This window comes from Tympanuchus pallidicinctus, unplaced genomic scaffold (assembly GCF_026119805.1).
Source record: "Tympanuchus pallidicinctus isolate F22 unplaced genomic scaffold, pur_lepc_1.0 scaffold31, whole genome shotgun sequence".
Lineage (NCBI taxonomy): Eukaryota > Metazoa > Chordata > Aves > Galliformes > Phasianidae > Tympanuchus > Tympanuchus pallidicinctus.
In genome coordinates this window covers 7,366,497-7,387,927 of record NW_026294749.1, presented here as the reverse complement: position 1 = coordinate 7,387,927, position 21,431 = coordinate 7,366,497, and the positions used below count along the sequence as shown (strand labels likewise).

Here is a 21,431-nt window from a genome sequence, read left to right as displayed (position 1 = left end):
TGCTCTTTCCTTGTGATAATCACATTAATGAGAAAGCAGGGAAAAGAGGAAGGAAGATGAACTTCATTATGTGTGATTCTTCCCATATGGGGCTCGGACGTGTTGACTGCACGCTAAAACCTGCCTCTTTATTGAGGTCAGAGGATTTCACTGTCCAAAGCTAAGGGCATGCTAAAATTCACATACAGAAAAAACAAATCGGTGGAGAAGACTTTACACTTTGGTCTTAATGGGTGCTTTCATTTGTAGTGATGGGAATGGCCCCTTTCTGTGGTGGTTGAGAGAAACCAAAGGCATCTTGCATGCCACGAATTGAGTGGAACATCTCAGAAGCACACTGGAGTGTGCCTATGAAGAGCCACTTGACCACAAAATTGGCAGCAAAATTCGTTTTGCAGTATCATGAAGGTAACTGCAGCAGGCATCTGCATGAGATTTCATTTCAATACAGAAATAAGATAAAAGCCAACCAGAACCCGACATTCATTACAGTAAAACACTTATCTTTTTTTTACCCTTTCACTGCTGGCAGTGGACAAATAACAAACTGATGAAATCTGTCTTCCCTAAATGCTGAAGGTTTCCTCTTAAATTTATCAAGATTCTGCTGCAAGGCAGATATTTAACAAAAAGAAGAAAGCTTTTGGCAATTTCAGTTGCCTCTGTTCATGTAACTCAATGGGGCACAATGCTCTCAACTTTGGGTACCAGTCTCTTTTGGACCAAGTGTTTGTACAACAAAGTACCAGAGACTCCTTTCTATCAAGTCAAATGTCAGATTGTGAAGAAAGCCGAGCAAACTGGCATATACACTATTTCAACCAAGCTGGAGTCTTTGCCACACACACTTGGTTTTCAAAAACCTCTTTACTTAAACAGCATTTGTTTTAGATTCACAAGCAAGAGATTGGCCACAACCACGACATCTGGCCAAGAATCTTGAGCTTTACAAGGTTTGTGGTGATTAGGAGGAAACAAACTAAGAAAGGACAAAACATATGCTTAAAGATACCTATGGACAAACATATACAAATAGAGACTGGTAAACAAAAAATGCAATAATAATGCACAAAAATTAAGTAAATTAACTGTCATAGCGGGTGAAGAACATCATCATCTTTGTCTACAAAACACAGGCAATAGCTGTATTAGCTCAAATCAGCTCATTTCTAAAATTACCACCCATCTTCATACAGAATTTATCTTACCTGCAATTTTAATTTTTACTTTTTGTACTTATCACAGAGATCACTTTGTAAAGGAGGTTGAGGGTGAAAAACTGACAAAAGAAAACGAACTCAAATAAAAGCAATCCTGAAGTGTCTTTCTCTAACTCTTGTGTAATGCTAGAAAATGTATTATTGAACTGACAATCACCTTGCAGCTTACTGAACGGGCTGCTCTGCCAACTTGATATGAATACAGAGCGATCGATCAGTCGATTGTAACTGCAGGATCCCTGCATCTTCTATTAGGCTGATGGGTTTCCATGCACAGCATAAGGAGAATGAAGTTTGCATGATGATAGAAATGCACAGAAAGTCAATTCTACATTAGTAACTCGAGCACTTTCCTAGAGTTGAACAATGCAGACAAAATGCAGCCTGTATTTTATTGAGACACACAAGGAGAAGAGAAAAACCTCCTTAATCTCAGCTTGTTTACACTTGCCACTTAGGGAGAGTCTTTGAGGCAAGGGAAGCTACATAACCAAACCTCATGAGTCCCTCCCTGCTTTCTCTGTTAGGTATCATGCCTAATTACCTCCAACCTTTGCTGGAGGACTCAAAGACAGGCATCCAGAGAACAGACAGGCAGAAATTGCTCTTCTCAATTCAGACACTGGAACGGGAACTAAATCCCATCTTCAGCACCACAGCAGACAGCTGGAACTCAGCTTCCAACTCATGGCTATAAACCAGCAAACAATTACCTTGGGGCTGTAAATATTGATGAAAACTTCAGTCATCTCACTCTTCTATTTCTCAGTTGGGCATGCTTCAGACTCAGATAGCCTAAGATACATACAAGTCTCTGCACCTGGCTTTTACTTCTGTCTGAACCCAGATTTCAAGGCTATTTAATGAATAAAGCAGGCGTGCTAGTATAAGGAGAGCATCCTGCTTTGCTGGTGCACGGGAGGAAGAGTTCAAGATTTCAGCATTAAAAAAACCAAAACAAAAAAACAAAACCCACAGCACTGGTGCTACAATAGCATTTGAATATCGGAAATGTCAAAGTAGCTGCACCCCAAGGGATGTGTAAAGAGACAAAGCCAGTGCCACAGTCCTTATGACATGGACTACTGATATTAGGAACCACGGATATGGTCTGTGTGGATGTGAATACATGGGTCACAAATACTTCAGAGACGCTGTCTAATACATGGCCTGTGAATGCAGTCGACCATAGTGGCATTCTGAGACCTGGTTCATTTGCTGGGATGTAGTTAATGACTAGTCTACTCTACTTATTTAACATCTCAGTTACATCCAAGACTTCTAACCAACCCTTCCATCCGTTGAAATGACCTGATAGCTCTACTATCTACCTCATCTTGATTAAACTGGACCAAAAGCCAGGGAAGTCATGGAGAGACGACAGTGACAAGATCAGACATTACCTTGTTCCTTCCCCCAATCCTTCCTGAGACATTACGACAAGAAGCAACAGACAAGTAGAGATTCACATCACCTCACAAGAGCCAAAAAAAAAAAAAGCGAGGGGACAGTTTTTCAGCTCATAGCGATGTCAAGAATATCATTACTTTTCCTTAAACATACAAATTAAATTCACAAAGGAAAATGTGGGGCCTCCAAGTACATCCCAGCCTTCACCTCTTAGCAGCTTTGCTGCATCCATCTAGAGAATGAAAAATGTCACAGCACCCTCCACGTTCTAAGAAAGCGATTGCTAATTCCAGACCAGACTGCACACTTGACCACCATATAGTTTGGTGTTTCCCTTCAGTTGCTCCTGTGCCCTGATGCTGGGTGATCTGTTTGGGATGACGTGTGAGACGTGGCACCATCAACTTACCATCCTACAACCACATACAGTAACTCTCGGACATCCCAGCAGAGCATTAGCAAGGTGGTATCATACACACTTACACTGAAATTGTTTTGGCAAATGAGTGGTTGAATAAGATGGCACCAAAAGGAAGCTGAATGTTGTCTTATTACAAGCAAGACAATCTTAGGAGATACAAAGGAAGAGCTGCGCATTTACTACAAGCCACTGAAATGGATCAAGAAATAAACTCATGCACTACAACAATACCTGTATTGCTGAGGTAATATCCTGTGTGATAACATTATATACAACAGTATACTTGAAAGAATAGGTTTTGTTCATTAGTCAAGGAACTCATAAGTGAACCCTGTCATAATGTGGTATTAGCTATTTCTAAGCAGAGGCAGAAGCTATTATAATAGCATGAACTGATACAAAATAGCACCAGTTGCAAATTGAAAATATGAAACAAAAAGAGAAGAAAAGAAGAGCGCTCCTGTGACAGAACACTGATTTGGATTCTCTGTTCCGATCGCTTCCCCACATAACCAATATTTTCCTGCTTCTGGCTGTGACTGGCAGTGATGTTATTAATGATCAGAATTCTAGAAATTGATTTTAATTTATTTTAATTCAAAAAAATTGATCTCTAAAAATTTCATTTACTTCTGAAGAATCCCAATTCTTTCTCTTAAAAGAGAAAGAAGCCACCTAGGCAAACCAGTATTTAAAAAAAAAACCCATTTCTAAGTGAGTAAGGAATGCACTCAGACAGGAAAAAACCACAGAAGAGGAAATTAACTGCACACATGGGCAGGGATCAGAGCGCAAAATAGGACAGAGGGATGACGTAAAAAGATGCAGAACGCCAGGCTACTTTGGGCAGGTTGATATCAGATGGTCCCAAATGCTCTGATAACAGCAGAGCAAGCAGAGTCTGCCCTTCCATTACATGTGCCTCCCCCTGCACTTTGCCCCTTTATTACACACTGCCTTCTCTTTAAGACTGAAGAGCTTGCAGCCCTTCGCAGTTTAACAAATAGCTCTGTATTGTATTGCTGACATATTTACCTTGATACAGAATATCTAAAACTAGACATATTATTCAGAAATACAATAAATACCTAGAAAAGATAGTAATTATTAAGTATAGCAAATGCTGTACTGCTTTCATCGCTCTCACAGGCATTTTGTTTCCTTTTTCAGACTGCCCATAAGGAACCAATCTTTCTGTTGCGTATTCAGTGTTAACCTGATGTTTATATTTAAGAAGCTTACATATCCCAGTACTTTCAACTTGGTTCTCTGAATAGAGGATAGGGTGGTAAGATGCTTTCAAATGATGGCAATGGAGCTATGGGCTTAAAGAAAGACAGAAATCAACTAGAAGAGATGGGGCTGAAACATGCCAGCTGCCTGCACTCTAAGGACAACAGGGATTGCTGTGGCCTCTTATCAGTGTTTATATGTCAACACTGTGTAATAAAAACAAAAGGAATTTGAGCCATTGTGAGCAATTCCATCTTTTGTTGTTGTTGTTATTTTTAAATTTTCTCACATTAATGATACAGCCCAGAAGACATTTCTCCCATAGTAACACAGGCATTTTCATCCTAAAACACAGGACAGTCATGGGTTTATGTAAGCTTGATTTAATCACAGAATCAGAACATCCTGAGTTGGAAGGAACCCATAAAGATCACTGAGTCTAGCTACTGGCTCCACACATGACCACCAAAAATCAGACTATATGTCTGAGAGAGTTGTTCAGATGCTTCCTGAACTCTGACAAACTCGGTGCCATGACCAGTGCCCTAGGGAGGCTGTTTCAGTGCCTGATTGCTCTCTGATGAAGAACCTCTTCCAGATATCCAGCATGACCCTTCCCTGATGCAGTTTCATGCTGTTCTCAAGCATTCTATCGCTGGTCATCAGAAAAAGGAGATCAGCACTGCCCTTCCACTTCCCTTGTGAGGAAGCCATAGACTGCAGTGAGGTCTATGTTGAGCTGAACAAACCAAGGGACCCCAGTCTCTCCTTATACATCTTCCTCTCTAGGCCCTCCACCATCTTTATGGCTCTCCTTTGTATACTCTCTAATAGTTTTACGCCCTTTTTGTACAGTGGTGCCTAAAATTGCACATGGTACTGAAGGTGAGGCTGCACAGCACAGCGTAGAGTGGGACAAACACTTCCCTTGACAGGCTAAGAATGCCAAGATACTGTTGATGCAAGCCAAGATACAGTTGGCCATCCTGGCTACCTGGGCACACTGCTGACTCATGTTCAACTTGCTGTTGACCAAGATCCCCAAATCTCATTCAGCAGGGCTTCTCTCCAGCATCTTACTCCCTGTACAGTCAGGTTGCCCCCTTCCAGGTGGAAAATAATGGCCCTTGCTCTTCTTAAACTTCACGCAGTTGGGGATTGCCCAGCTCTCTCATTTATCTAGATCTCTCTGTAAGACCTCTCCAGTCTTGATGGAGTCAACAGCTCCTCCTAGTTTAATATTGTCTACCAACTTAACCAAAATACCTTCTACTCCTACATCCAAGCCATTCATGAAGACATTAAAGAGAACTGGCCCTAAAATGGAGCGCTGCTAATAACTAGCTGCTAGCCTGATGTAACTCCATCACTATTACAACCCTTTGGGCCTGACCCATCAGCCAACTGCTCACCAGCTGCATTATGTTTTTGCCTAGGTGTCTGCTGGACATTTTGTCCAGAAATATACTGTGAAAAACAGTATAAAAAAACTTCACTGAAATCCAAAAAGACAACATCAACCTTGGTCAACTAGATGGGTGATCTTTTCATAAAAGAAAATTAAGTCAGTTAAATGGGATCTTCCTTTCACGAACCCATGTTGACTGTGACCAATGACCACACTGTCCTTCAGACATTTTTCAGTAACTCCTACCATGATTTTTTCCATGATTTTACTAGGCATTGAAGTAAGAGTGATAGGCTGACAGGCCTGTAATTACCAGGGTCTTCCTTTTTGCTTTTCTCGTAAATTAAAACAATGTTAGCCAGCTTTCAGTCAACTGGTATGTCTCCAGATTCCCAAGACCATTGAAAAATAACTGAGAGAACTGAGAGAGGTCATGCAATGAAATTGGCCCTCTGAGTACCTTGTGATGAATTCCATCAGATCCCTTAAACTTATATACATCCAGCTGGAACAGAAAATCCTGCACAAGTTCAGCATTGGCTGTCCATTGATTGTCACCACAGTCACGTTCCTCCACCCTGGGGCACCTGATATTGCATACAGCCTTTTCACCCATACTCTCACTTACCCAAGTGAACTATCTATAATTCTACCTACATATTTCTCATTGTTTTGGTCAATAGTGTAAACTATATTTGGGCCAAGGCATCTTCTAGAGCTCTCTCAGACAATCCCAGAGCTCTCCTGGGTGACTACCAGTGCAACCCTCTTGGCAAAATGCCCCTCACCATTCACAGCATGGACACACATGGAATACACAACTGCTTTACTCTGGGGACAGACATTTTTGCCACAGACACACGAGCAGCTCATGGACTTGTCCCCAGGAGTCATGGAGCTCCTGGAAGGATGGCCATATGAAGGGAATGAAGCTCGTGCTCACTGCAAGCTTCCTAAGGTGAAGGACTGATCCCACTGCGTCAGTGAAGATGGTAAAACTGAGTAAAGATCACACCTTTCTTACTAGAAATAAACATTTATCTCATCCTACAAAATGCTGTGGGCACTCATCTTTCAGAGCAGAAAGTGATGCTGGTGGGGGCAAGGTGCACTGTCAGACTCCTGGCACCACTGGCGTGCAGAAAATGTCTGCTCAACTGCATCAGGTTCCTTTGCCACAGCATCACATTCATCTCAAATCAAACACTACAGAGTTCAACTTACAAAAATAAACCTAGTTTATTTTATGATCTGTGTTGTCAAGCAGACATATTTCACCCTACAGTGAAAGGCTCATGCCTTTTTTCCCCCTCTCTTTAAGGTAACTATCCCTCAGAGACTAAAGACACACACTGCATAATTACATGGGCTGTTGTAACCCCAAGCATGTTTTTCAGCTTCCTACACTTCACAGCAGGACCAGGTGTGCTGGTTTTCTTTTCTACTTATTCATTCTGTGAGGTTTACTTTTTTTATTCTCCGAAATATTTTAGGAGATAGAACAGGTACAATTGTAAATGACTGCAATGCCTCATAGCCACACACTGCACATGCTCTGGAGGTGGTAATGGAAGAGCAGCTACTGTTGGATATAATGTGAGAATTAGTGAAGAAAAACTTACATTTATACACAGCTATTGCAAGGACTATTGCTTTTCTAGAAGATAACTATTTCATTTAATAGTTACTTTTGCGGGAAGCAAAATAATCACCTCAGAGACAGTCTCTTAAGAGATGATAAAGTAAATGTTCTCAAATTTTCTAACTGAAAACAATAGCAGAAAGTCTTGTCTTCACGATAGTAAAAATCACTTTTCTCTGTGCACTCTTCTCCCTCTGCTCCAATACACAGTTACGTAACTGCTTTCCACTTGAGATTTCTCGCCACATCCTTTGCACAAAAACCAGTAGTAACCCACTTCACTTACTCACATCTTTTCAGGGTACTTTCTACTCTCAACAGTTTTCTCACCACAGTAAAGATGTATCTAAACAGACATTCAGAACCTGGCTCAGACATCTGCAAGAGGCCAACATTCGGATTCAATCTATGAAAAATCCAGCCACTGTGTTCTCCCTTTATTTGTCCCCATAACTACTGTTCCCTTGCTCATAAGCATGTCACCTTCAGTGGCCCAGCAGCACCACAGCTCTCCCAGAGGCCTGACATCACAGTGTGTTTAGAAGTACTTTGTACATACCAGGTGATGGTTAGCATCGCACACACTCAGTGCATCTGGATCTCTTCTAGTTCAGGCTCTCCGTTGTCTAGAAGTTTATAATCCACCTTCCCATGTTTACATTCGGACAGCATTTTCATCCCCCTCCATACCTGTGGTAGTTTCAAAATACCTCCACTTCTGTTGTCCTCCCAGTTCTTGCCCATCTTGGGACTCCTCACCCAGCTTCTCCCAGCATTTCCCTCCCAGCACTCAGCAGCATTCAGCGCTCAGTGCAGATTGCTCTTCTATTCCTTGGGGTGTCTCATGCCTTTGTACATTTGACCTCTCCCTCTCAGTTCAGCCTACCATGTCTGATTGCCTTGTTGACATTCTGCCCTGGATATTCTACGGCCGCTCAGACTTCACAGGATGAAACCAAACACCTCGTTCTTCCCTCACAAGGGGAAATTTCTGCTGCAACAACATTTCTGCTCACCGAAGTTTTCAGTACTGATGCCTTATACACCCCTCTCTGTTTTCTATTTTCTGACTAACTTGGCATTAAATGCAACTGTGATTTTCAGTATGATGGCTAAAACATTTCCCATCTCCATTGGCATGCTTGTAACCTCCAGCTCCTCTCTGAGCTTTTGCCTTTTCATTTTTTACCTCATCATAATGCTGCATCCACACCTTCCCTTCATCCTTACTTCAGGGAGTCCATCTGCACGTCCAAATTCCTTCAGCAACTTCTCTCCAAATTAAATGACCTCCCTTTGAAGATACCATAGGACTCAGCATCTGCCTCCAGCATTTCCTTTGGGTGCACTGCTATCTCTTCTGCTCTCATCTTGTGCCTTTTGCTAGATAGGTTAGTGGCCTTAGAATGATTTTGTCTTTTTCAGTATGAATTTTCCTTCCCCAGTTTTGTCAATGCCGAGAAAGCAGAGTAAAATCATGACTAGAATCCAGGATTCACAACTAGATTTGGAAGGTATTTCAGCATTAAATCAATAGTACTCCACTGGCTTGCCTATACTTTAAGGATTGAATCCTGGTCTTTGTATGTAGCACCAGAAAATGGAATAATTGCTTAGGTTGTAGGAGCTACAACCTGGTCTATGAACATAGCTGCAGGCCTGAAACCTATCTAAACTGTATAAAGGTTTGGATAGGACAGTGAGGTTGGCAATGATGGAAAAAGGTGTGCATTTCTGTTAACAGGAAGAACTAAGCTATCCCCTCTTTTGGTATCTTCAGGCTGTACAACTTCATGGACACCCAGATATCCCTTCTTGCTTTTCCATACAGAATATGGAATATCCATGGATACCCCTTATCTTTCCTGCTGATACCACAATCACATCATAATTTCAGTTCATAGATAATCCTTTCCCTCCAAACTTCTAAGTCTAGAACTGGTACCAACCAGGGAGATACCAGCCTGAAAAACGATTAGGTCAGAGTCGAGCCAGCAAACCTGAGACTAGTTTCCTTACTTTCTAATAGAAACTAACAGCTGTGTATGCTGGTGGAAAGGAAAGCAGTGAGGTTGTATTGTTATTACATCCTTTTAAAATGATGACCATGAAAGTTATTTGCATGGAGGTGAATGAAATCCTATGCCACAGAATGAGGAGGTGGAGATGGGTGGATGAGATGCTCTGGAAGTCTGGTGGCTGAAGCCTCCATGCCCTATTCTTTGTCTCTCTGGGGTTGCTTGATTATCCCCTTCCAGGAGGCATACTCTCCCCTCAGATTACCTGACAGTTTGAAGCTAAACAATCGAACAAAAAAAAGGAAGTAAAGTTCTTAAATGTATATCTATTAGTCTGTTTGTAAGCATACATGTACATATATATTCCACTAAAAGGGAGGAAAGCAATGCTGCTTTCTTACTGTGCAAAGATTTAAAAAGGGTTGAAAGAAAAAAAAAATAGCAAAAGACATAGATGCAGTCGACTTTCAGATCAATTCAATTAATCTAGGAGAGCATATTCTTAATAAATGGCTTCATTTGCTTTTAAGGATAAATAATCCATGCTAACAGCATGAAGCACCTGCTGCTGCTGTGCATAGCTCTTCATTTAGTATCTGTGGGGCTTACTGTCACCAGCAGCACATAAGAGGAAAGAAAATACTCAACATTTTGTATAGCATTGATCAGATTCTTCATTTTGCTGTAGTGGCATAGGCAGTAAGAGTGCTTAACCCACTGTGGGTTTCCAGGCTTCCCAGGGTGTCTGCACCCTTTACACTGAAAGCAATTTTGTTCTCGTTTAGCTGTGTTTTAATCCAAGAAAAACTATCTTAATGCTGATCCTGAAGAGACACGAGCAAAACCACAGTCACTTAATTAAACTGTAAACCTATAGTTGACAACAGACCATTAGATTCCAAACAGTATTTCCTTCTTTTGCACTAAGCAAATCCTGCCAGATTTGGTTAAATAAAATATGTGACAATCAGTTGCAGAGACAAAAACTGAAAAATGAAGTGCCAACAACTGCTGAGAAGCCTCAGCTCAGAAAATAATAATTTCATATTCACATTTCTCACCAAAAAAGCCTTTCCCTGACCTTCAGAATACGAGATCCGCCTACTCCATCAGTTAGGGAGCTCTAAAGCAAGCGCCTTCGATCCCAAGTAACATGAAAAACCACACAGCAAGACAAAGTAATACAACATCGAACAGGAATGTAGGTAACATCTGCGAGGCTGGTTTTTGCCGGAATGCTTTTATCCTTCTTTTAGTTCTCAGTTTCACCTAATTGCTGACTTTGGCAAAATCCAAATAATTAGTCATCGTTGACTTCAAATATTGGCATTCACAAAACCATAAAAAGCACATACGTACCTCTAGCAACACCTGCGATCGATTATACCGTCACTCTCTGAATACCCTCTGGAGATTTTGCTCAGTCCCAAAAGGAGAGGGGGAAGGGATGAGAACAGTTGTCTGATGAAGAACACTGTATTAACTCCAATAAAAATATGATTTTCCCCACGCGTTTGACAGCATGGTGAAAATCATGCTAGCCGGATTCCATGCAAAGCAGTCCTTCCAAACACTGAGTTGAGTCAAGCAAACTCTACTGCAGCACGATGAGGAAAAAGTTGATGTATCAAGGCAGAAACCCCAATCTAAAATTCAAGGGAATGGTAACAAAACAGAATCAATACACACAGCAATTTCTATAGCAACTGGGAAAAAAAAAAAAAAAAAAAAAAGAGTTGGCTCCTTAACTGCTAGCACAAAGCTTCTGTGGCAAATTAGGGGACCTGTCCCTACTGGCACTCCTCTGATCGACACGCTGAATCGATGCCCAGTGCGTTCCTCCCGCGCTCGCTCTCCTGCTTCCCCGGGCTCTGTGCAGGGCACGCCACGATCCCTGGCTGCGAGCGGAGCGCACACAAGCACACACGCGCAGCCCATGCCAGCACACATGCTCCTGCTCGCTCCTACACCCACAGCATCTCCGCACTCACCGTCACGGGCTTCCTCCCCGCGACTGCAGTTGCTGCAAATGTGTTTGATCTCCTTGCCTATGTGACAGTGTAGCACGAACGAGACATTGCTGTTAGTGGCGGGCTCCTTCAGTGGCTTCATCCTCACTAGATAGAAAGCTTTCTTTTTAGGTTTCTCTCCGCTCATGCCTGAAACAGAGCCCTGCCCGCTGCCAGGAGAAGGAAAAGCCAGCATCCCAGGCTGCCTGGCGCGCGTGCAAGCCGCCATCCGCTCGCTCTTGCCTTGGTGCTCATCTGCCACACGCCACAGGGATCACGGGGAGGGCTAGGGGAGAGGGGAGGCGGGCGGCGGCAGACGGCAGCGCTCCCCAGCTCGGCTGCCCCCCACGACCCTGCTGCTCCACCAATCCGGCCAGGCTGGGCTGGAGGATGCTCCGTGTCCCCTCCACACTGTGAGCATCCTCCCTTCGCTCCCCTCCTCCCGTTCCCTGTCTCTGCTCTGGCAGCCCCTCCCCAGGTCTCCAGGCAGGATGCATGGGCACTAGTGCAGCCCGTTCTACAGTTATCAATATTTTATACACCAAGAGCCAGCCTGCCAGCTGGCAGAGGGCTGTGCCCCCCGGCCCCACATGAGGCTTTGGCAGGCCTGGGTGCTGCAGCCAGCTCCTCTCCTCTAAATCCCTTCTACCTTTTCTCCTTGCTTCTTTTTTAAAGCCAGAGGAGAGCCTCTGCCTGCTCCTGTCCTGTATGTGGCTTGCAGTGACAGCTATTGACAGCAGCTGGCACTGCCCTAGGACATCTGAGCAGGACCACTCTCCCTCACACTGAGACTGAGCAGCACGCAGGGTTTGGAGCTCATCATGCACACCCCTTTCTTTGCCTCTAGCCCAAGACACAGCAGCCCAAGGAGCAGCCAGACAGCCCTGGGTGCATGCACTCATGTCTGGGTGCTTTCATGGCTCCTGCAGCCTGAAGGGAATTGTAACCTCTGATCAGATGCCTTCCTGATCACCTGCTGCCCACATGCCCCAAAGCACACCCTCTTTCCATAGCAGAGCAAACAGCCTGAGCTGCCCATCCTGTTGGAGCTGAAGCTCAGGAAAGAGCCTGTGACTCAAGGATGAGGGGGCAGGAGAACACAAGGGACAGGATGCCTGCTTCCTGCAGGCTTTGGGGAGGAAAACCCAAAGAGGTGGTAACCTTAGCTATTTTGGTAGCTGTTACAGTAACATGAGTACTGTTGCTTTAAATCTTCAGCAAGCTATCTGTTTGGCAAGCACAGAGCCGAGAGTGCAATTGGGGCAGGCAAAACAAGGTAAAATGACACCATTCCCCTTATTTTTAGCCTTTTTTCCATGCTAGAAGAAATCATCTAATTCCACAATTCTTTGCCCTTTTCACACCTTGTTGCCACATTTTCTCTAACAAGAGGCTACAATGGCTCTGATCCTCCTCAGCTGCATGTGAAGCAGGCAGTGAGAATTCTGCCTAAAAGATGGAGCAGAAACTTAAGGATTCAGTGCCTGCTTTTCCATTTTCTCAAATGCACACACACACACACACACACACAAGATGCATGCAATGAAACCACTGACCTACTTGTTCTGCGTCATTCTGATGCAGGTCCAACTTCTCACCTGGCACTACAGGGAGCTGAAGCCTTGAGATGTCACACAGCAAGAACTGCGAGCCTTCACTCTCCTCAGCAGCTCTCACAAATGAGACGAGGTGCTGCGAGGGCTTCATACCGTTCACTAAGCCATGCAAAGCATCCTGCACATTGTGCTATGGTTAGGCTCATGTTGAATGGAGTCAGGTGCCTCGGGTTAAGCACTGCCCTGAAGGACTTGATTTTGCATGGTTGTTCATCTAAAATTCTCACCAGTTTCATATTTAAGTGTGAGGAGAACAGGAAATGCAGCACCACTGAGGAGCAAGCAGATGAATTCCTGAAGCGTGCATCTCACGTAGCTGTAAGTAAATGCTCTGAGAAGCTGCCCCTTTGAATGTTTGATGCTGAGACAGTGTTTGCTCAATTGTATGTTTGGAAAGAAAAAGCTGAGAACAATCTGATCCCCTACCAGTCACACAGCAGTTTGGTCACTCACAGTGGATTCCCCTCTAACTTAATTGTTGCCTTTGAGAACACCCGTGATTCAGAAAATAATTAGCTAAGCAGAAGACACGGCCTGCCAGAATTCACCTCCTGAACTTCCTCAGAATTCAGTGCTGCCTGTCATGGGCACCCAGCACTGCTGTGCTAGGGAAATGCATCAGGAAAGGAATGCAAATTCCAACATCAACTTCCCTGCATTTTGGAAATGCTGTCTTCCGGGCAGTACTGGGGTGCTCTGCGTCACCTGTTTTAGGAAAGGAAACTACAGTGATATGTTCAGCAGAGCTGGATACCAGCTAAGCTGGTTTTCAGAGGCAAATGGCCTTGTGCTTAAGGAACAGGGTAGGACTCGGGGCATGAAAAACTGGGTCAGACTATCAGTTTTTTTGCAGTCTCCTTCTGTGACCTTGGACAAATTACTCACATTGTCTTGACATCTCAGCTCCTTTGCTGAAGAGCAGCCATATCAATATTTCTGCTTCTCAGACCAATTCTATGAAATCACACTGCAAGGTGCTCTGAAAGTATTTGCATATGACAGGGAAGGAACAAAAACTATTCAAATACTGCTCTCCAGAAGGAAACAAAAACACTTTCCATTAGGCTAAGTGTGAATGGTTCACACAGTTTGAACTTAATGCTTTATTTTCAAAAATCCTTGGATTTTCTTTCAAGTGTTTTAGTCCTTCTCTTTCAATTCTTTTTATTCTGAAACTGTAAAATACACCTCAGATCTGTAAACAGTTTTGCTATGTAAAACCTTCTGCTTTTTTAGTGACACCATCACTATCTCCTGTCCTCAAACAGGTTTTAGAGACCAATGGGAGCAGCCTCCTTCTGTATCTTCATGTAGAGACTAAGTAAGATCATGTGTGTACTCCTAAAAGTCTTAAGCAATTTGGTCCAGGTTCACAGGTCAGTGGTACAGTGGGAGAACAACCAAGTGTTTACAGGAATGGACTGAGCTTTCTCAAGCAGATCCCAGGAGACTGCAGGAGCCCAGCTGTTTGGGGACATTTAGGAATTAAACAACTCCTTCGTGGCATCATATCCACGGATTCCATGTGGATATGAACCCAAAATTATCACAGAGAAAGGTCAGTGCGTTTTTTCTTGCAGGTGCTATGTATTTTAAATGCAAACAAGTCCTGGAGCCATCTGCCAGTACATCTCTTACAACACTCACTTTGCTACAACATGCAAATTGCCTTCATTCCTAAGAGCTGTCTTACAGAGAATCTGAATTTCACACAGCTCATAAAACAAAAATATGTTTAATTATGATCTGCGTAATTATGGTGAAAGCTGCCGCTGCTAATCAGTTCCAGGACAAATAATGTAGAATGAACATACTACAATATTTCTGCAGAAAAGGACTTGCTTTGTCTTGTTTTTAAAAATAAAAAAATAAAAATATATATAAAAAAAAAGCTTAATAACTCTTCCACTGCCTCAATATGTGCCTGAAAACGCTGGCATAATTTTATTGCACAGTGGACACCAAAATCAATGAAGAGGAAGTCAGTAAATCAACAAACTTGAGTTTTCTTCCCACTCCAAATTCATTTCTTGTATAGCCTTGGGAAACCACGTGTGAGATCAGTTCCTCCCACCTCAGCCTTTCCCATTCAGAAAAGTGCCACTTTCTATGTCCATAGAGAAGCATCCCCTTCAAACAGACAGCTACTGACAGGAGGACTCATATCTGCACCAAAATCTTTGAGGTTCCACGCTGTTTCTCCTGCAACATGACTCCCTTGCCTCAAATCCCCTGGCTGAATCTTTCTTGGGCCACCAAGATGCTCTCAAATAATCTGTGAGAAGCAAAAAAGGATGCTGAAATTGGTCAACCAAGAACAGGCAATTCTCCTCAGAAAAGAAGATTTCTTGCTACTTAGTTCTCCAAGCAGTGTCATTGTTCACCCAGTGCCAGTAAGGACATACTTCTCAAATCCTCACTAAGCTTTTCAGCCAAACCATGGGAGCTTCTCTGCAGGCAGGACTGGTTCCATTCTGCTTCCAGAACAAATAAATGGACGTCAGAAATCACGTGGAAGCCTCACAGCCACATCTTCCTTGAGTGTCACACTGAAGAGCCTGTGGCTAAGTGTGCTGTCCTGGTGGCTGCAAGTTCAAAATGCTACACAAACCCAAGTCTAACAAGGCAAGATTGCTTTTCCTAAGCAGTTTAGCCTTTCTAACCAAAACATCATGATTCACTTGTTTTACTGTCTATTAAGACAGTGATGTTTTTGCAGGGATGCCTCTGTACTTGGCAATTTTATCTAAATATTTCCATATCTTTCCTGTTTCTTCTGCCCACTGTACCATGAATCCAGTGAAAATAAAAAAAGAGATAAAAAATAAATTAACTAATTACCAGCTGCTCTGGTGATTAATGCATACATCTACGTTATATTGCACATATTCAAACCGATCAGCTTGCAGAGAAGATGAAAATATGTACAGTCTGATCAACTGATAGCAACAGGCAGACACCAACACTGCACCCCCTTTGGCAGCATCAACACGTTGGATGGCATGACATGTAGGGAGCAGCCAAGGGCTCTGAGTTTGTTCAGCCCAGAGCAGAGGAGCTGAGGGGAGGCCTCATGGTGGCTGCAGCTCCTCACAGGGAGCGGAAGGCAGCTGTGAGCTCTGCTCTGTGTGACAGTGACAGGGCCTGAGGAACGGCATGGAGCTGCATCAGGAGAGGGGCAGCTGGGCATTAGGGAAATGGTCTGCACCCGAGGGTGTTCAGGCCCTGGAACAGGCTGCCCAGGGCAGTGGTCATGGCCTCAAGTGCTGGAGTCCAAGGAGCATTTGAACAACATTCTCAGACACTGAATTTTAGACGGTCTTGTGTGGAGCCAGGGGTTGGACTTGGTGATCTCTGTGGGTCCCTTCCAATTCAGGGTATTCCATGATCTACTCATGGACAAGAAATCCCCCAAGTCCACCTCAGGATAGCTAACATTTGCCAAAGGAGTGTTGTCAGGTGGAGAATCCTCCTGCTTGTGACAAAACTGGACATGCTGCTCACCAGGCAGTTGGTGCAGCGTTATCTGGCCTGAGATGGAGCTCCAGAGTGCAAGGCTGACAGCATTTCTGTGTGTTTCTGCTTACTGCATGGCACATCAGCAAAACTAGGAGGGCAGGGAGGAGGGAGAATCAGCTTGAGACTCCTGCAAGCCAAAATAGAATATGACCTTTTTAGTTCTGCAGCTATAAACACATTCTTAAGCAACAATCCCATACTACTCACAGTCACAAGCCCCAGAGAGCCAGGTGATGAGTGCTGCACAAACAAAAACAAACTGAAGGGAGAAGAAAGAAAGGAAAGTGCTCTGTCTTGGCCATCCTGTGTTTAGCAGAGTTGCTGAAGCATCTCATGGCTCCTTTTTGCTCTACTTGCAGGAATCTCCACGTCTTGTGCACACACTTTGCCATAACGGAGCTTTCTCCATATTTAGGAGAAGCCCTGATTTATTTCAATGTGATGCCATATGGTGTGATAAAAATGAACAGAAAAGGTTACACACATAAAACACATAAGCTTACAAACACCTGTTTGCCACAAGTGTGAAGCACTGCTGATGGTGAAGGGCTTCTAAGGATAGAAAGGAAGATGCCATCATACCCCGCAGGACAGACGGGAAGTTGCTGAGCTGCCATTTGAATGCTGAACAGTGCACACACACAAAAACCCAGACACGTATGTGTAATTAATTCACAAAGGCCTGAGGAAGCTAAGAGTAAACATCAGCAGCGAGCCAGTGTGGAGTCTATCTGTAAAACAGCTGGGCAAGCAATCACTCATTCTCATTAGATGACAATCAAAGGAAGAGAATCTTTATGCTGAAATTAGAGGGGAAGTTCTCCCTAGCAAAGTCACTGCACGTCACTCCTGTGCTCCCAATTTAGATATAGCTACCACCTTGAGGCCAACAAAGCAGTTCTGAAAACCTCGGTGCAATTACGAGACTGAAACAAAAGAGAAATCTGCATCTAGTTCTGCCTGGCCAGTTCAGCAGCTCACACTGCTGTACATCAAAACATACACCAAAACACAGCAGCATTGTTGACCTGAAGACTTAAACATGCAGCAGATTGACACTGGAAGAATACCAAGTCCAATACACGTTGTGGATTTTCACTCCTCCCACCCCCAAAATACCTCTTCCTTTCTGCTCATAAATAAAGAGTTCTGCATCTTCTCCTTCCACCAAAACCAGAGCCATCTTATATATATGCACAGAAAAACACAAAAAGAACAGCACCACTATAGAACCAAACCCACAGTCAAATATCTGGCTGCATCTATCCTTCCAAACAGGGTTATGTTCTCCTACAGCACGCTAACAAAAGCTCAGTGAGGGGAAAAGGGAGAGCACATTTGCGTGTGTGCTTGCCTAGCGAGCCCCTAGGGGAGAAGCTGGATGTGACATTGTCACAAATGCTCCTAGTCACAAAAATGACAAGGAGACAGTCCAGAGAAGTAGTCCAAGACTTTATAGTAAAGGCAGGCCAACACTGGCTTGCTGGGGGTGACAAACAGGCAGAATGGTTCTCACATCATGGGTTTGTTTCATACCTTTGCTTACGGATGCAGTAATAAGGCACTTGTGTCCTGCTGGCTCCAAGTAATACTACATCTAAAAAATGAAGTAAACAAGGAAATGGGAGGATTCCTGAGATTTGCATTACAATTGTTACATAACAACACAATCAAATGTTTACCTTAATGTAACATGGAAAACACAGCAGAAGCCCTGCATTTTCTATGTGCAGTGGAGCAATTTGGAATTGTGGAACTGATCAAACTGCATGTGACAAACTGTCGACTTGCAACAGGCTTTTCTGGACAGCACGCAAAGACAGCGCAGTACAGCTAGTCACAGACAACAGCTTTCAGAACATCACGAGGTTTTCTTACTATTTTCTCCAGAATAGTAGATGCCTCAAGATGGGAGAAACACTTGGGAAAAAAAAGCTACTTGCAATTGCTAGTGCCTAGGAACCTTGGGTGATCAACCTCATGCATGTGAAGATAAACTCAGTCTTTCTAGATATAACACTTCACATATCGTGAAACTCCATCCCTTTTTACAGTGTGTTGGATAGACATGATTATCACAAAATCCCAGAGGTCTAAGACTTCCCATTCCCTGCCATGAGCATTCAAGGACTGAGCTGCACACAGTGCTCAGGCTGCCTGGTCTTCAGAGAGGTTTGAGTCATCCAGCTTCAAGGAAAATTTAAGAAAATAGGTCAAACTGAACTTTCCATCACAGGCAATTGTAATGAAGTCAATCAGCTTGCCACAAGCATTGCTCTCAGCACGAGTTGCCCCTGCACTTCTGCCAACATGACTAATCAAATTAATTCCTGATGATATCATGGCTTCCCAAAGAATATACATAGGCTACCATTCCCTGCCGATAATCTGTAATTTTATTGTCACTTCTTAGGTCCAAACTATGGTGAAGGATAAGACTGTAGAAATCTTTGGTGAAACAGTGCATCCAGAAAAAGTAAGAGTGTGGCCTGAAATTGCTAGACAGACCAAAAGACTCATTTCAAAGCAATTAAATGGACAGTTATTATCTCAGAAATTCTCTACTGGCTACTGAGATCACCAGTCTAAAGCAGACAAAGTTACATCAGAATATAATAGGGATGACTGGATTTTTTGCCTCTATAAATGACTCATATTAAGTCTGTTGCTCGTAGTTCAGAACAATTTACTTGAAGGTCAGGAGTGTGACTGTGCATGCAGAACACTCGTTTAGGGAATACTTTCATTTAAAAAAAAAAAAAAAAAAAAGAATAAGAAGAGGTAAATTAAGAATAAGTTTTGCAGACTTTGCCCCAAAGATCTCACTTGTAATAACTTTTTATACACTTGCTCAAACTTTCCAGGCCTAGGTCTTGCATGGGTCACTGGGCCAGCCATGTAGAACTAATGAGCTTTCATCTCAGTTACACTGTTCATGACAGATCCTCTGGTTTTCAGGGCAGCTGTATTTGAAGCAATCTGAGAAATCTGTAAAAGCTGTAGAAGATGTTCGTGTGGGGAAAGCCAGAGAGCAATTCCAGTAGATTCCATTCCATCAGACCCTGACCAATCCCAGAAGAAAAACAGGAGACTAAGCTGAAGGAGCAAGTGATCTGCTTGCAAAGTAGTACAAGTGATGGGCAATTCAAATGATTAGGAAACCAGGCAGAGATTCAAGAGGGAACATAAGGGTAGCGGAAGCAGCAGGAAGAGAAAAAAGATGATGGGAAGGAGGAAGAAAAGACAGAAGATTAGACAAGCAGTGAATAGACGTTACACTTTCAGGGTGCCTTTGAACTGGCAGGTCTTCAGAAGCTTCCACACCACTGAAAAGCTCTTTGTAATTACAGCTGCACAGTGTGGGAACCTGGAATACCCAAGTGACTGCAAAGGAAGATGAAGGCATGCTGGCTGGAAGTGGAAACTTTCAAAAGCATATGCTTCCACTGGGCCTGACAGTGGAACACACCATCAATCTCTCCACTTCAATAAGCACTCATATTTCTCTCAAATTAGAAAAGAAAAAAAAAAAAAAAGACAACACAGATCTCCAGGAACAGCATACAGTTTCCATACGTGTATCTCAGTGAGCTAGCAGCTCAAGGTATTGAAATGAAGCAAGAAGCCTCTGACAATATAATAAGCCTCTTTTTCAATCTCTTCCTCCTTCAGCACAAACACAGACTCCTCTGAACAGCATGGAAACCTGCATGAAGAGTCTTTCTCCAAACAGCAGCAAAAGAAGGATTCTTCCTTCCTTCCTTTCAGTCCTCTATTATCTTGCTGCAGCCCAGCCATTTTCCACCAGTCAGATTCCTACCTGCCTGTACTTTCGCTGTGGACTGGGATGAAGCACAACATACACAGTGCATTTGGGACAAGTTTGGCTTTGCAGCATTTCCATACCATCATTTCTTACTGTCCCCGGAGTTTAACGCAATCAGGCTAGTCTCTACAAACCAACGGACAAGACACGTGTCTTCAACACATCTTTCTGATGAAAGGCCCTATTAAATATTGCTTTCCTCCTTAAAACTCTCAATAGAAATCAACAAAAGAAGCGAGAGTGTGCTAAAGGATCTGAAGAAAGCGCTGTATAATCAGTTCTTGATGAAATCCTGGAACATATTAAGTGAAATTTGCTGAGCTCCCTAACATCTGTCTGTTGGATAATTATAAAGCCTAAAGATCCAGATTGGATTTTAGTAATTTTTCAGGATCTTTCAGAAAAGAAGGAAACACTAAGCCCTACCATGGCTTAAATCTAAATCAGCTTTCTCAGTGATGTACTGTCATAATGTATTAGCTATATTACTCCTTGAAATCTTAGCCATCGTGTGTGCAAATTATAAGAACTTACTACTCATTTTTTTGTGTGTTTTTTTTGTGTTTTTTTTTTTTCTTCTCAGTTTTGTTTAGGTTTTTATGGATCCAACTGTTCCACAGGATCCAGTGTGATTCTGTGCTGATCGCAATCCTGAAGCAGACAAAGGACAAAGGTGGGAGTAGCACAAAATATACAAAAAGATTTTGCTTCTACTTAAAGTTTGAATAGAATTTGAATGCAGGCAGAAACCCGAAGTGGAAAGTCTGCAGTACAACATACATTTCATTCGCAGTGGAGAAAATGCAGAAAAATGGTGGAAATACCTACTTCAGAACTTTTTTATTGCTTTGTATTACAAAAACTCCAAGGAATCCCAGCAGAACTCAGGAACATACAACGTATGTATGTATACAACTCACTCTGAATAAACATTTCAACAAGCTTTTTATCTTAATGACCTTTTTCTTCAGATTTTCTCTAAGTGCAATAATCTTCTGAGTTTAAAGTTGCCCATCTTTGAGACACCGATAAGGCTCTAGGTGCATCATGATGTCAACAGCAGATGGGCTTTGGACTGTGATTGGAAATGTATTGATAAAGTTTACATT

General features: G+C 43.0%; 1 protein-coding gene across 10 annotated transcripts in view; it reads right to left on the bottom strand.

Moving 5' to 3' along the window:
• The window catches only part of PHACTR1 (phosphatase and actin regulator 1), a 287,644-nt gene that overhangs the window by 130,390 nt on the left and 135,823 nt on the right, over positions 1 to 21,431 (bottom strand). The window contains exon 1 of one of the 10 annotated variants that reach the window (XM_052697788.1): positions 11,344 to 11,590. The exons of 8 other annotated variants lie outside the window; for them this stretch is intronic. In XM_052697788.1, coding sequence (XP_052553748.1) covers positions 11,344 to 11,590 — 247 coding nt within the window. Of the gene's footprint in view, positions 1 to 10,711; positions 11,242 to 11,343; positions 11,591 to 21,431 lie in introns of those variants that run through there. One more of the 10 variants, XM_052697790.1, reaches the window with a different exon arrangement.